The sequence below is a fragment of the Sciurus carolinensis genome, chromosome 1, assembly GCF_902686445.1.
Source record: "Sciurus carolinensis chromosome 1, mSciCar1.2, whole genome shotgun sequence".
In the NCBI taxonomy this organism is placed as follows: domain Eukaryota; kingdom Metazoa; phylum Chordata; class Mammalia; order Rodentia; family Sciuridae; genus Sciurus; species Sciurus carolinensis.
Window position 1 is genome coordinate 107,251,114 of NC_062213.1, and position 17,401 is coordinate 107,268,514.

Below are 17,401 nucleotides of genomic sequence, written 5' to 3' on the forward strand. Positions count from 1 at the left end.
CTTGTGATATTCCAAGGAGTGGGATAACTGGGTCAAATGGTGGGTCCATTCTAAGTTTTCTGAAGAATCTCCATACTGCTTTCCAGAGTGGTTGTACCAATTTGTAGTCCACCAGCATGTACGAGTGTACCTTTCCACCTACATCCTCACCAGCATTTGTCATTTCACCCTTATTTATTATCTGAATCTTTCTACAGCAGAATGTACAGGCTCTTTAGCTTTGGTACCTAACCCACTCTTCTAGCTTTGCCTTCTTTTACTTCACTCTGAAAATAATAGGTGGTTTGAAAACTCTTTACTTTTGTACTTCTAGGCTTTTTGTTTGTTTTCAGTGAAGTTATTGCCTTAACAGGGTTCTGAAATGCTTATTTTGGAAGGAGGATATTTGTTCAAAGTTAAATTTATGAATTAGGATTTTGTGAATTTTGATACTAATTGACTTTTCTACCAAATGCCTTTTTCCTACTTGCTTACATAATCAAGCCTTCCTTTAAAGGTTTTTTTTTTTTTTTTTTTTTTTTTTTTTTTTTTTTTTAAATAAAGATGGTCCTAGGGATCGAACCCAGTGCTTCATGCGTGCTAGGCAAGGGCTCTACCACTGAGCCACAACCCCAGCCCATATTTTAAAATTTTAATTTCATTTAGTTTTTGGTACCAGGAATTGAACCCAGGGTACTTACCCACTGAGCCACATCCCAAGCCGCTTTTTAATTTTTTTATTTTGAAACAGGTTCTTACTAAGTGGCTTAGGGCCTGCCTTTGTTACTGAGGCTAGCTTTGAACTTGTGATCTTCTTACCTCAGTTTCCTGAATCACTGGATTATAGGCATGTGCTACCACACCCAGCTTCAAAAGATCTTTCTTTTTCACAGTGATAGTGTTTTAAGTCAAAAGGATTAGTATGGGATTTTGATATTTCTACTTTATTTGTATAGATTTAACATAGTAAAACATTTTTTATTGGCCATAAAGAAATCATCATATATGGAATAAATCATATTCTGTTCTTCAGTGAAAAAACCAGCTGTCATGGGTATTCCATCCCAAAGTTGGACAGGTTTAAAAGTGGGGTATGTGGGGCTGGAGTTCTTGCTCAGTGGTAGAGTGCTTTCCTAGCATGTGTGAGACACCGGGTTTGATTCTCAGCACCACACGTGTGTGTGTGTGTGTGTGTGTGTGTGTGTGTATATACATATATATAAATAAATAAAGGTCTATCAAATTTTAAAAGTGGCATGTGCGTGTGTATGTGTGCATGCATGCGCTTGTGTGTGCACACTTCTGGGGATTGAACCTAGGATCTTTAGCATGCTAGGCAAGCTCCTTAACCACTGAGATATACCCACATTCCAGTTCTTTTTTTAATTCTGATGTAGGATCTTGCTAAGTTGCCCAGGCTGACCCTAGAACTTGTGATTCTCCTCCTCCAACCTCCAGAGCTGCTGAGCTTAAGAGTATGTGCCTCTGTGTGCTGCTAAAAGTCTTCTAAATTAAAATACCCACATGTATAATGGGGGCTGTTTAAGTAATATCTTAGATAGTTCTCAGTGTGCACAATCTTATAAACAGTTAGCTTGCTTAAAAGTAGTCAAACTGCCCAGATGTGGTGGTACATGCCTATAATCCCAGGGATTTGGGAGGATAAGACAGGAGGATTCCAAGTTTGAGGCCAACCTCAGCAATTTAGCGAGACCGAGAGACCCTGTCTCAAAATTAAAAAATAAAAATGATTGGGAATGTAGTTCAGTGACTAAGCACTCTTGAGTTTTATCTTTGGTACATGTATAGATGAATGGTTAATTAATAAGTAGATAAATAGTTAAACTGGGTGGTTCTGTAAATTCAACCAGGGCCTCATTCATATCAAACAAGTGCTCTGCCATTGAGTCACATCCTTAGCCCCTGGCAAATTTTAATATATATATATATATATATATATATATATATATATATCCACAGTAAAATTTTTCTTTAAATCACTGCACAAAATAAAAACTTCACCAGCCATTTTCTATAGCACAGATCCACATATTGCTCTACACTTTTTCTTACTGACCATTAGTCTTTACCTACTAAACTTCCCTTTATGTTAATTTTATAGAATTTCCCCTTGTCTACTCTGAGACCTGCACCGAAGATAAAGACATCTAGATGCTCATAGCCTTTTTATTTGCATCTCAATTCCTGCCTTTACTTTTGTGATGCCAGTGTCCTAAAGGACAGTTTCAATTTCCTCAGTATCTTAGATGTTACATTTTTCCTTGATTTTGCTTTAAGTAGGCATTGAATTTTGACATAACCACCTCCCAGATCACCTTTGTTTCTGATCTCTTACAGAGTTAGTTGTTCTTGCTTGTTTGGTTATATCAACCAGTAATGTACACCCTGCTCTATTATCCGAATGCCTGTCTTCGAGTTCTCACTGGTTTTTCACTTCTAGTCTCTTTTTTAGGTCTTTTCTATTTCTGTCTGATGATTTTCCTAGAGTGTAAATCTGATATTTACATTCTGCTTAGAAATCTTCAAGGTTTTCCCATTATTTAAGAGAATAAAATGCAGAAATAGCATGGTATACTATATACTAGGTCCTTCACAATTCTCTCTTTCTCCCTTCCTCTCCTCCCACCCCCATCCCCTTTGTCTTTGCTCCCTCCCTCCCTCCCTCCTTCCCTACTTCCTTCCTTCCTGAACCCAAAAGCACTTTACCATCAATCTAAGGTCCCCAGCCTTTTTTATTTTTGAGACAGGGTCTTTCTGAGTTACTTCGGGCCTCACTAAATTGCTGAGGCTGACCTCAAACTTGCAAACCTCCTACATCAGCCTCCCAAGTCATGAGGATCACAGGTGTGTGTCACCATTTCCAGCTACCTCTGGAATTTTTAAAAAAATCAGTTAAGTGCTTTGTATTCTGACCTTTGCATATTTCTTTGACCATCTTAACATCTTTAGAGTGTACACAAATATGCCAACAGAGGTTTCTGTTCTGACTTCTCTGTGATGTTTTCCTTGGTATTGAGACTGATTTAAGTGCTAGATTCTTATTTTTGATTATAACATATTGCCACCATTATAGCTCTTGTCACAGTGTAGTATCAACTCATATTTGTGCCTATATATGAGCCATGTGGTCTTTTTTACTCATGTAGAAATCATATAGGGGAAACTTAAAATATTTTTTTGAGTTAATAAATTACAAAAAGGAAAGAAAACTATTATTTTAGCTTCCTAGTAATGAAGGAACTATAGACTTTAATGGTTAGTCTAAAATTTTACTATTATAATTAGAAATTTTTAACATATACCAAATCATGTTGACAGAATTGAAATTAAAGTGGTGTTGATGATATTTTTAATTGATATAATCATTTTGGAAAGTTTGACAAGGCATCTGGAATTCAAAATTTTTTTCATGTATGATTATAAAGACAAGATAAAGAATAAAACTCAGACTCAAAATTGCATATATAGTATGATCACAGTTACATGTAGAAATGCATGAACTGGAGTGCTTCAGTAATAGAATGCTTTCCTGGTATAGATGAGGCCCTGGGTTCAATTCCCAGGACAAACAAGCAACTGTATATTACAATGGTAACAGTGGATTTTGTGATGTTGAACTGAGCAGTTTTTTTCTTCTCCTTTGATAGTACTTTGTATGGTATGCTTGTATTTTATGATTTAAAATGTTTATAACTTAATCCAATATTTGGATTTTTAAAAGTATAATCTTCAATCAAAATTTTATTGGAAAACATTTTTTCAGTAATTTTTTTCTTTAATAATCGCTGTCCGGGTCAGAAGAGAAGAAATTTCCATTTAAAGGTTCCCTTTGAGGTAATACACAAGTGGCTAGTATGTGGAGTTGATTATTTATGTAAGGTTTCAAAATTGTCTCAAGTAACTGTTCTTTATATCCCAATCTTAATGATCAATTTTATGTTTTAAATGTAGTTTTTGTTTTGATTTGAAGGTATCAGTTTTTGGAAGAAGCTTTTCAAAATCAGAAAGGTGCAATTGAGAACCTATTGGCTAAGCTTCTTGAGAAGAAGAATTATGTTCATTTTGCAGCTACTCAGGTGCAGAATAGGTAAGTGTGCTGCTGTAAAACCATAATTTCACATCAAGAATTATTAAAGAGGAGTGAGTTCATTTAAAATTTATTTTATTAAACATATATAGAAAACTCAGTTTTTTAAAGAATGATGTAATGTGAGTTTGGGGTTAATATTTGTTAATTAAGCAAAATTTAATTGACCAGAAAATTTTTATACTCTGAGGATATGTTTTTGACTACTTTATAATTAAAGATTAGTCTGTGTAAGCTTTAAACTTGGAAAAATAATTTATTACGTAGAGAATTAAATTATAGAATTTAAAGTAGAGATTGTGTGGAAGAGGGGAGAGAGAACAAGAGTAGAGAACAAATTTATTTTCCCATCTCTAAAACAAGCATTAAAAACAGTATTTATCTTAGTAGCATTATAACATGTGTACATGATACAGTTTTTGGCATATGGTAAGCACTCAGATTTTAGCTGCTGCTGTGCTATTTTTATCATTATGAAGAAGTTATTCTGTTTTCGTACATTTTTAAATAAATTAAATCAGTTTATAGGGGAAAATGGGAATAAGTTCCATGGGCAAATAGATTAACAAGATTAGGACTCTTACACTAGAAAGACAAACACTTGGAGCTGACATAATTAAAACATGGAAATTCTTGAAAGTTTGACTAGGGTCACAATGTGATTATTGTATAGGCTCACAAATATTGGAGCTTTTTCTTGAATATTTAAATTCATTAATTTGTCATGATTAAAATGGCACATAACAAGCTGGGTGTGGTGGCACATGCCTGTAATCCCAGTGACTAAAGTCTGAAGTAGGAGGATCATAAGTTCAGAGCCAGCTTCAGCAATTTAGCAAGGCCTTAAATAACTTAGTGAGACCCTGTCTCAAAAATTTTTTTTAAAAGGGGAAGGGGGCTGGGGATGTGGCTCAATAGTTAAGTGACCCTGGGTTCAATCCTCAGTTTGTGTGTGGGGGGTACATTTAACAGATGCTCAAAAATATCAGAATAGTTGAATGAATGAAAATAGTGCTTTAACATAGTAGAATTTTTCACTGTAAGTAATAAGAAAATGAAAGGCTTCTGTAGATAATAAACATAAATACACACACTGTTCATTGATGGTTGTCTTGTTTTTTGGAGTTTTTTGTTGTTGAATGATGGTCGATTAGTTTTTGCTTTTTGTTTTTTCTTTTTTGTTTTTAAAAAAATGTCAGGGTATTTTAGTTAGGTTAAATTGCTGATATGTTGTGGTTTATGTTGGAAAAGACAAATGTGTCTTCTCAGAAGTTATTGATAGTTGACCCTTTCAGAGGAAGATAGTTTGATTGATATGGCAGTCCCATATTTTTAAATGTATGTTTTATATGTAAACTATACTTTTGTACATATTTTTTACGTATGTTCCTGAATCTGTATTCAGAAATAAAATAAAAGATTTATCTGTTATTATATAGCTTTGGATAGGTAGATTAATGATTTCATCAGAAAGTTTTAAAAAGTCTTAAAATCTCTAATATAAAAATCTCTCTTTTAGACACGTTCTTCATTATCCTTTTTTGTTTTTGAGGAGCTTCAGAAAACTAATGTGTCCAGTAGTCATGCCCTGAGAACTGTTTGAAAGATAAAAGCAGTTCTTTTCACAGGGAAGAGAAATGTGCTTTCCTTTCTTTGTTGTTTATTTGCTTCATACATTTGTGCATATTAAGCAAGCGTTCCAGACAAAGCTACATCCTACACACACACACATACACACACACACACACACACACACACACACACACACACACGAACCAGGGGCTAGGCAGTGGCTCACAATTGAGCTTCATCTCTCCCTCTTTTTACTTTTATTTTGAGACAGAATCTCTCTAAGTTTCCTAGACTGCCTCAGCCTCCCAAATAGCTGGGGTTACAGGTATACACCACCATACCCAGCCTGCTATTTGTTTGCTTGTTTATTTATTCATTTTTACTGTGTAGAAACACTGTTTATTCAGATGACAGGAAGCATGGCAGCAGCAGGTGGGTAAGGACAGCCAAGCAGGAGCTGGCAGGTTAACACTGCTTCCTTTGTCCCTTGCAGTCCTGCTTTGAGACAGCCTGTTATTTTTAAATGTACTTTTTTTCTTCCTTCTTGCCTAAGACCAATAAGACTATTCTCTGCTTTCACCAGGCTTAATGATTTTCATCTTTGACTCAGTCATTTTATGTTGTAGGACTTATATTTCTTATCCCAAGTGATTAATTCCTTTATTTTTTAAAATGTATTCCAATCACTTTAATAAGGACAAAATTCAATAAAATTTGCAAATAAGTGTCCAAACAAGCTATGATATACAGGCAAAGGAGGAAAAAACAAACAAACAAACTACGGAGCTATTGTTTAGTGTATTAAAGTTACTCAGATATGAATTTAGTAAATGAAAGTTCGTACTGAAGTAGAATATATAAAAAGTAAAGACTTCCTCTTATGGTTTTATGTTGACATTTTATTTATATTGATGGGATTCCTTTTGTCCCATTTTGTAAATTACCAAGGTATCAGCCACATCATATTTGCAACCAAAACTTCCATAACCACTATGGGTGCTCATACCTATTTTTAAAATGAATAGCTATTCTTAAAAATAGATCGAGGGGAGCTGGGGATATAGCTTAGTTCATAGAGTGCTTGCCTGTCAAGCAAAAGGCTCTGGGTTCAATCCCTAGCACCCCCAATAAAAATGGATTGAGGGACTGGAGGTATTTGGGGTGTTGCTCAGTGGTAGAACACATGCTTAATATGTGAAAGGACTTGGGTTCAATCCCCAGCACCCCCACCAAAAAAAAAAAAAGAGAGAGAAAAGAAACAAGATTGAAACTGTTCTAATGCTCTTTTTAATGCATATAGTAGGAAACTATTATGAGAGGAAGTTATGAAAAAAGGGAGAGTATCAGAACCCACATTTGAAGTGCTTAGGTTTTAAGTGAAAACAAATGCTTTCAATTTTGATTCCTGTCCTTTCAAAAGGTGATAATTGGTTCCCACATTGTTCTTTTGCACATTGTTCATGGAAAGCATTAATATTAAACAGAACCAATATGCCAGATTTGACACTAGTGCATTCCTTACTTTAGGTGTTTGTATATCACATTCATGTCCTAGAGATTTTAGGAGATTTTTCTCCAGCTTAATGAACTGACCTTTATGAGCTTGATTTAAAATTACTAAATATTAAATTCATTCTTTGTCTCTATACATAGCTTGTTTGGACCAAATTAAATGGTTAGGTCTGCTGAAACATAAGTTGTACACTTTGACAAAGTTTTGACTTTAATTACTTGATTAAGTGCCCAGTTGAATTTCTGTAACAGTTGATGACTCAGAGACATAGGATAAGTTGATAACCTAATGATGCATTTCTCTTATTCAGGATAAAAGAAGTAAATGAGACTAACAAACGAGTAGAACAGGAAATTAAAGTGGCCATTTTCACCCTTATCAATGAAATTAATAAGAAAGGAAAATCTCTCTTACAGCAGCTAGAGGTATGGTTCAAAGCCAAACTAAAACAAAAACTGCTTCTTTTGCTCTTCAGCTGTTTTTAATGTTTATTGAAAGCTCTTTTAAATGGGTTGGGGGATATGGAAGTAAAGTAAAATAAAAATAATTTTAAATTTTTTCTATTGGGAAAGAGACCTTTTTTCTAGCTAATTACTTGAAGCCCAATTTGATAACATCAGCTTTAGCTGTATATATTAGAAGATAGTGATATCCTCCTTGGTAATGAAAAAACTATTATTAAAATGTGATGTAAATGAAGACAAAGCAGACCTATCAAATTTCTTCCCTCCCACCCCCCAACAAGGGGCCCCAGTTTAACTTTTTCATTTAAAGGCATGTTGAGCTTCTACTTGAGCCATTTGTTATTTCACCTTATTTTAAAATAGTCCCTTGGTTTGCCAAACATGCTGCTTATTTTGAAATTTATAAACATTCAGTATTGCTATTTTTTGGTATTAGGTATTTGTGTTGCATATTTTGAGATTATTATGTAGATATTAATTTCTAGAAGTGACTGGTTACTTTTGTAAATTCATTTAATTTTTAATCAGTGACTTTAACGCCCACAGTTGATTTGTGCTCAACAGATTTCAAATGTGAATTTTCTGAGAAGTTGAATTTCTCAGAAAAGAAACTTCTTACATTGAAATTTCCTGTTTGGAATTTTGTGCTCTTAAGTAAATAGGCTCAGATGATATGGGGTTATGTTCTTTATACCATTGAATATTAATTTAAGCTATGTATTTGACTATGTAACTTCCATTTATCTCAGATTGCCCTTAAATTTTTTTCCCATTCGCTTTCTGCTTACAACTCTTAAAAACATTAGGAACATTAGTTACATGCAAATGAAAGAAATTATGTGAACAGAATATTATCTCTGAATTTGTCTTTTAATACATCTTTCCATTTAAACTTAATTGTGAAATTAAAAGTATTCTTGCCCATATCATTGAAGTTGGGGGTCTCTTTCCTGTTGTACATCTGGTTAGTTGCTTTCAACCCTAATAGATTCCCCGTACCTTCCTACAGAGGATCATGTGAATGGAGAGCATTTAGCAGTAACTATTTTTGATATAGTTTAAGGTATTATAACATAAATAAATACATTTGAGCTATACATCAACGAAAACATTTTAAAACCATTTCAATGGCTTCAGAATTAAAAGATGCCTCTTAAGGCTAAAGTATATTTATGTAAATACCTAATAATGAATATGCCATATACTCCTAACATGATAATTTAAAAATTTCTAGTGTAATATGTTCCTACATTTTGTAAAAAGAGAGGTTTTCCTAAGCTTTGTAAAAGGAATGATTTCTAGTGAACTTGTATATCAGATTTGTCAGTTGGATACTTTTATTCATTGATTTTTATTGTAAAATGAGAAACTTGTTTTCTTTGGAAAAATATTGCCCAGTAAACTAAGTTGAATATTTTTGGTGGGAGAAAATGGTTAAGAAAGAAGTAGGTAGGTTGTTTGAGATACTGAATGTCAAAAGTATATCTATCAGACATTACCTGTCCCTTCTGGGAGTTTCAGTTCCAATTAAATAGTTTATTTTTCCTTTGCAGGGTTTTCCAAAATTGTTTTTTCGAGTTTGGTCAGTCTTCACCTCTTGTTCTTTTTGAATTTGTCGTATCAAAAGTTGTCCTGGGCTGGGGAGATAGCTCAGCTGGTAGAGTGCTTGCCTTGCAAGCACAAAGCCCTGAGTTCGATCCCCAGTACCCAAAAAAAAAAAAAAAAAAAAAAAGTTGTCCTAATTCTGCCCTTAGAGCTCTGGAATTTATCTTTTTGTTTTATTTTAGGTTAAGAGAAGAAATTTTATCTTCAACCTCATGCCACACCAGTAGGTGGCACTGGCGACATTTTTGTTGGTTTAGAAAGTATAGTGAGTTAAGATTATATAGTTATTTGTAAAGGTCAACTCTTAATTCCATATTGTATATTGGATTAACCTAATAGGAAGACACTATTTTTAACATACATTTCATGTGCTGAAAGAGAAAAAGATATGAACTAACATTAATTTCTATATGTAAATTGTTTTAGCTTAGAAAACCCAAGTTATAGTTCCACTTTGTTAGTGATCTTTCCTCTCATTGATCATAGGCTCATTAAATAATCATGAGCTTGTCCAGTTATCTCATTTTAAAAGGAAATATAGATATTGTGTACATAATTTTTTTTTTTTTCATATAGTATTCTTCAGTGAAGCTCTTGTTCTGTTTCAGAATGTTACAAAAGAAAGACAGATGAAGCTACTACAGCAGCAGAATGACATCACAGGCCTCTCACGGCAGGTGAAGCATGTTATGAACTTTACTAACTGGGCAATTGCTAGTGGCAGCAGCACAGCTCTACTGTATAGCAAGCGACTGGTAAGACATACAGTGTCTTTATTTTTTATTTTTAAATATTTTTTGTAGATGGACACAATGGCTTTATTTATTTATTTATTTACTTATTTATTTATTTATTTATTTATTTATTTATTTATTTATTTATTTGTGGTGCTGAGGATGGAACTCAGTGCCTCATGCATGCTAGGTGGGTGCATTACCACTGAGCCACAATCCCAGCCCCAGTATCTTTATTTTTCTTTTATCAACTTCATTAAGATATTATTTGTGTTTGGTGAACTACACCTATTTAAAGGCATCAACTTGAATTTTGGCAAATGTCACTGCCCCACATCAAGATACAAAAATTTTTCATTATAAAAGTTTCTTTGTCCCTTTTACCCCAGACCCTAGGCAACCTCTAATCTGATTGCTGTCTTTTTCTTGAATTTTATATAAATGGAACGATATAGCATTTATTCTTTCAAAGATACCTAGTATCTTAATATAATTTATTCTCAAAGATGGCACAAATTCAAGTGTATGCATTTTATTTCATAGCTAATTTAAATATTGACACTGTCTCATCTGAGATTTGACATTGTTGGACTGCATGATGAGCTTTTTTTTTATGTCTCTACCTTGTATGTTTAAGACTAATAAGAATTTTTTCCCTCGAAGATTACTTTTCAATTGCGTCATATTTTGAAAGCACGATGTGATCCTGTCCCTGCTGCTAATGGAGCAATACGTTTCCATTGTGATCCTACCTTCTGGGCAAAGAATGTAGTCAATTTAGGTGAGAAATAGTTTTATTAATATAACTTGGAACACCAAATTAAAATGTGTCAAGCAAATTTTAGATGAAGTTTATAACGTTAAAATGTGAATAACTTAGAATATATTTATTCATTGGAAACTCTACTTAATGGTTTTTATTGCTATTTCATTACATCTTAATACTTATGAGTTTGTGAGCATGGGTTGGTTTTTTTTGTTTTGTTTTGATGGTAGGGACTGAATGTAGGGCCTTGTGTTCTACCACTGAACTACACCCCAGTCCTTGTAATGGTGTTTTTCAATGTGTGCCATTTCTAGTGTTTCATTCTACATCTTTTTAAATTAATATTGACTATTTCACATAGGAATCTTAGCAAAGGATTATTCATACTCTGGAAGAATTTTTTAGTTACTTAGTACTTAATTAAAGCCAAAATGGTGCACTAGAGAAGAACCTTCAGCAAACCTCTGTATTCAGTAGTTATGTCCTGAGAAATGTTTGAAAGACAAAAGCAGCTCTTTTCACACACAAGAAAAATGGACTTTGCTTTTCTTCTTCACATTGTGGACCTGAAGACCATAGGTGAAAGTTACAGAGAAAAAGAAAAAACAGCTCTAATTTTTAGAAAAGGCGGTCGGGGGAGGAGGAGTTTTTGCAGCTGTGGCAGGTCACAGTTCTACCCAGAGAATTGCTTGGAGCCCAGGAGTTTGAGGTTAACCTGGGCATCACAATAAATTTCCCATCAGTTAGAGCTATCTACCAAAGGCATAAATGAACTTCCAGAATGGACAATTCCTTAACAGTGGGAATTGCAAAAGTAGAGTATTTATGGCTTTCTGTTTTTAAAAATTGTAATCTTTGGGTAAAAGAAAAACAAATATATTCAAATGTGACTATTTTTTGTTAAAAACAAGCAAAATCAAAGTCTGTGTGACACATTTTATGTGGCCTCCAACTTCTACCTTAAATTTCACTTTGCTAAAATTTGCCTTCTATCCCTAGAAAGCAATGGCTCAGGGAAAATGGTCACTTCTAAGGTTATAAACCATGCAGTATTTCCATAGAACACTTTTATAGCAATATAGTACCCTGTCCTTCACATTTCAGCAATTCAGAAGCATACGGAATCAATATCTTTTGAATTTTACCATGAAGAGATATTTACATTAGGCACAGTGGTGCACTCTTGTAATCCCAGTGACTCAGAGGCTGAGCAGGAGGATTGCAAGTTTGAAACCAACCTCGGCAGTTTAGTGAGATTCCTCTCTCGACATAAAAAACAGGTTGAGGATTTGACTCGGTGGTTAAGAGACCGTGGGGTTCAATCCCCAGTACCTGCCCCCCACCCCCGGAAAAAAAAAAAAAAAAAAACCAGATATGGGCATCTTCTAATAATATCTCTTTCAGCTCTTTAATTTTCTGTGCAGCCTATATAAACAAAGAATAAGGGCAGATTGTATATTCTGAATAATTAAAAGTCATTTTGGGAGGAGGGCTTCAGAATATGTTAGGTTTCTGATAATCTTTCCCATCCTCCTCCTCTTATCTCCCCTCCCCCAGCTCCCATTCCTGCTATACCATGTACTGGAAGCTTTGCAGTGCTGATAGTTGTCAGAAAAGGAAAAGAACATAGTGATTAATCTACAAAGTAGCCGATTTGGTTAATTATATGCAAATTCTTCTTATTTTTTAAATCTTCAGGTAATCTAGTAATAGAGAGTAAACCAGCTCCTGGTTATACTCCTAATGTTGTAGTTGGGCAAGTTCCTCCAGGGACAAACCACATTAGTAAAACCCCTGGACAGATTAATTTAGCACAACTTCGACTCCAGCACATGCAGCAACAAGTGTATGCTCAGAAACATCAGCAGTTGCAACAAATGAGGATGCAGCAACCACCAGCTCCTGTACCAACAACAACAACAACAACACAACAGCATCCTAGACAAGCAGCCCCTCAGATGTTACAACAGCAGGTAAGTATTGTATTACTGCATTATTGATACAAATAATGAACAAATCAAGACTATTCGTTATCTTATATAAATGAGGTACACATTCAAAGTTACTAACAGGAATAGAGTTCGAAGGTCAGAGTATTTCCTCTGGTTGTGATAGGACTATGGGGGAAGTGTGAAGAAGAACTGTAGGTAAATAACTTGCCATGGAACTTACTATTACTCTGAAAGTGCTGAGGTTCTTATCTCTCCACACCAGATCTTTCTTGTTTTTTCACATATGATTATGGGACAGAGAACCAGATTGCCTAAGATCTATTATGTTCTTCAGGACTTTTTTCAGATCGTCTCCATCTCTGTGTCTTTCTTGTGCTCTCTGCCCCTCACACTCAAAACTGTTACTTTAGGGTGAGATAAGTTAAGTGTGCTTTAAATACACACATATATACATACATACATACATACATACATACATACATACCCTGAGACACAGAGACAAGGGACAGGGAAATTGTGGAGTGATACATACACTTTTTATTATTATTAGTTCTCTGAGGATTGGTTGCTAGAGACGAGAATAGTGACTTTCACCCTTTATACCCTTCTATCCTGACTGAATTATTTTTTAGCATAACATTTTATAATTGAAAGATACATTTATAAAAAAGTATTATATAAATTGCAATTTCTACTTTTTATAGCCTCCAAGATTAATCAGTGTGCAAACCATGCAAAGAGGCAACATGAACTGTGGAGCTTTTCAAGCCCATCAAATGAGACTGGCTCAGAATGCTGCCAGAATACCAGGGATACCCAGGCACAGCGGCCCTCAATATTCCATGATGCAGCCACATCTCCAAAGACAAGTATGCCTAGAGTTACATTTGTAAGAATCATACAATTTTAAAACTAAAAGACATTGTTTTTTTCTTAATTAGTTGGCGGGGGCATTTCTTTGATATGTTCGGGAATGTGATTAATTCTGTATGTCCTGTTGTCCTAGAAAAATACACATACATGTGAAATTGTGTATTTAATTTTAAGAGTGTCTTTGATCCCTTTAATCCCATCACATACTATGGATTAAGAATCCCTGATGTTGTATTCCATCCTATTCACTAACAAAAGTGAAAAAGAATCTAAGGAACTTTTAATGTACCTACAATCACAAGAGACAATGATAAAATCAAGCTTAGAACTTCAATTTTCTGATACTGTTCCTTTGCTCTTTTAATGTGACTTTTTAATCCTAATATTTGTAACAAAGACTTTGAAAAGTAATGCAGATAGCTATATGTAACTTTCTTCTTCTTTTTTTTTTTTTTCCTCAAGTATTATTTCTTTTAGAGTGTAGAGTGTGTGTTTAACCTTAAAAATAAGTGTAGGATGGGAATCTAGCATGCATGAGCCTTAGGAACAATCCACAGTAATTTCCCAAATGTATTTAGAGACAAATGTATAATGTTTGCCTATGTCTGCATAGGAGGTATGATTATAGAATGAGGAAACTTTTACATAGGATTTCTAGTTATAAAATGATAGAGTTCATATTTTGCTTTTTAAATACTTTGTTTTAGGTGTAGGTGGACGTAATACCTTTATTTTATTTTTATGTGGTGCTGAGGATTGAACCCAGGGCCTCACACATGCTAGGTGAGCGCTCTACCACTGAGCCATAACCCCAGCCCAAGTTCATATTTTAATTCGTAGTGGTGTTTCTCAAATCGTGCTTCACAGTCCCATCAGAATTACTGGTCAGCTTGACATAGAATGGGGGTGGCCTTGTTAGAATAGATTCTGAGCCACTGAATCAGAATTTCCAATAAACTTCCACCAATTTATAACTTTTAAACTCTTACTTAGTACAAAAAAAAATAACTTTTGAACAATTACTTAGTAAACTTTTACTAGATCTCAGATCAGTCACATGCTAAAAGTTGAGGAAACACTATTCTAGAGCAGTGATCCTTCACCTTTTTGGTCCAAGTACCTCTAGAACTACTTTTGAGAAATATATACTCCCTCACATTTGGCAGTTTTCGTTTCAAATTTTCATTGTAAGCTTATGAATAGTTGCCAAAGACATGCTTCCTAGCATATTTTAAATATTGGCATTACAAAGTGAAACTTTGACATCATTCTTTTTTTTTTTTTTTTTTTTTTTTTGAGACAGGGTCTTCCTAAGTTGTTTGGGCTGGCCCCAAATTTATAATCTTTCCAACTCAGCTTTCCTGTAATCATGGGATTATAGGTGTGTACCATCACGCCTGACTTAACATCATTCTTTAAATGACTACATTGGAATCTCAAATACCATGGCAAGCTCTTTTGAAAGTTAAAATTTTACACACGCTTTTGTCTTTGGACTCGAATTTTAGTTTCTCTGCAGAATTGTACCTTACTATAATGTATTTTTTGATATAAGTTAGTCTTTTGTAATTTTTTGTAGGAAAAGCAAATATCTTAAAAATTCTTTATTAAATTTTAAGTGACAATGAGGTTGACATTAAACTTCAAAACTTTTTCTATGGATGCAAATTATCATTACTTCTACATAATTGTTGAGACAATTTTTTTTTTTTTTTTTTTTTGATACCAAGGATTGAACCCAGGGGCACTTGACTACTGAACCATATCCCCAGCCCTTTTTTGTATTTTATTTAGAGACAGGGTCTCACTGAGTTGATTAAGGCCTGACTGAGTTGTTGAGACTGGCTTTGAACTTGAGATCCTCCTGCCTCAGCCTCCTAAACTGCTGGGATTATATATATTTGTTACCACACCTAGTGAATTTTTTAATCTGATGTAAGAATATTAGAAAATACTGTGTTCAATTTCCAGTACTATGAAAAAAGAGAGGAAAAAAACAATTCATTTGGAATAAGAGTTCAACATTGATATTTTTTTGTGGGGGGTGGTACTGGGAATTGAACTCATAGGCACTCTACCACTGAGTTTCATCCCTAGCCCTTTTAATTTTTTTTTTTTTTTTTATTTTGAAGACGATCTAAGTTATCAAGGCTGACCTTGAACTTGCAATCCTCCTTGCACAAGGATGACCCCTGTGTTCCATCATCCAGATCAACATTAATTTTTCTATTTTCAGTCAACAAAATCAAAGTTGATTTTATTACTGGTTTTCATTTTTGTTTTCATGAGTTGCTCTGGAAACTTGTTCTCAAAAATATATATTTAGGGATTAGAAGAATTTTATTACAGAAGTGTTCCTTGGTTTTTCAAATTTTATGGATTATAAGTCAAAACCAATGATCTACCAGGAAGATTAAAATTCTTGTAATCAGTGATTGGTTATTCAGGTCTTCAGTTTTGTTATTCATCAAATATTAGTACTCATTTAAATATTTAACTAAGTTTCAGAATTAGTCACTTTTTAACCCACCCAACACTATTATTTCCACTTGTATCTTCGATAAATCTCCGTGAGTTCTCCCTACCATCATTACTATGACCAGTCCTGGAACAGTGTGCTTAGAATAAGATTAGGAATGAATGGGTCACTACTTTCATCAAGTGGAAGAAGGGCAGGTGCCAAAGAAGTGGTGGAAATGTGGAACATGGCACATTCTTAGGAAAAAAGTTCTTTTTTTTTTTTTTTTAAATGAGAAAATTGAGGATCTAGGTATTAATTTTCTTTAAACTGTTTTAGATACCCATGTACCCTTTAGCTCTTGGAAAGCATTTAAATATTATGAGAACCTAGGGGACACTCATTTCAAAGAGTACAGAAGCTACAGAATCAAATCAGCCAACTTTCTCAGAACATTTTTCTTAAATTTTAGGACTGTCCCTACAGGAATCCCTAAGTGTTAGCATTTGTAGTTCTTAAGTATTTCAACTGATTTATTTATGTGTGTATAGTAACTTTCCCCAAACATCTTCATGTACATGACTTTAAATGATCCTCATAATAGCTGTCACAGTGAAATAGGTGAGGTATCATTTATCCTTACTTCTAAATTGCTGTGATTATGTGACTTGGCTAAGGTCATACAGTGTTAGAGCCAGGAGTCAGTCAGTGTCATGCTAATTGTTCTCTCTAGCATATCAAGCTGCATTACATAATTATTTTTATTAGAAAAGAGACTAAAGGATCAAAGAAGTATATGGAGAGAATGGTGACTTTCTTGGCCTGGTGTTTGAAAACTTGGAGGCTTCCAGATCATCCTCTTACCTATATTCTTGTCCTGAAATAGGATCATATTATGCGGCTGACAGGTTGAAAAATTATTGACAAGTCTTTATCTCTAGATACTACACAGAAATGAATAAAAATGAAAAGGCTAAGTTTGAACTCTTCTTCCTAAGTTTGAGAGGGCCCACTTTGTTTCTCAGCCACAGGCATCAAATACATAAGGATCTTTTCTTAAACAAAGAATCATCATAAAGGAATATAGTTCAGATATCCTGGAAGATCAAATAATAATGTCTTCTTTCTTAACAGCACTCAAACCCAGGGCATGCTGGGCCCTTTCCTGTTGTATCGGTACACAACACCACAATCAACCCAACAAGCCCTACTACAGCAACTATGGCCAATGCAAACCGAGGTCCCACCAGCCCATCTGTTACAGCAATAGAGCTTATTCCTTCAGTTACCAACCCAGAAAACCTTCCATCATTGCCAGATATTCCACCCATACAGGTTTGTATTTGAGTTGAATGAGTCATTTAAAGCCTCATATTG

At 34.4% G+C, this 17,401-nt stretch overlaps 1 protein-coding gene across 2 annotated transcripts in view; it reads left to right on the forward strand.

Moving 5' to 3' along the window:
* The window catches only part of Trim33 (tripartite motif containing 33), a 126,653-nt gene that overhangs the window by 80,774 nt on the left and 28,478 nt on the right, over positions 1–17,401 (forward strand). For both annotated transcript variants that reach the window (XM_047547309.1, XM_047547314.1), the window contains exons 5-11: positions 3,971–4,087; positions 7,483–7,597; positions 9,850–9,996; positions 10,639–10,756; positions 12,440–12,714; positions 13,398–13,562; positions 17,159–17,359. In XM_047547309.1, coding sequence (XP_047403265.1) covers positions 3,971–4,087; positions 7,483–7,597; positions 9,850–9,996; positions 10,639–10,756; positions 12,440–12,714; positions 13,398–13,562; positions 17,159–17,359 — 1,138 coding nt within the window. The remainder of the gene's footprint in view (positions 1–3,970; positions 4,088–7,482; positions 7,598–9,849; positions 9,997–10,638; positions 10,757–12,439; positions 12,715–13,397; positions 13,563–17,158; positions 17,360–17,401) is intronic.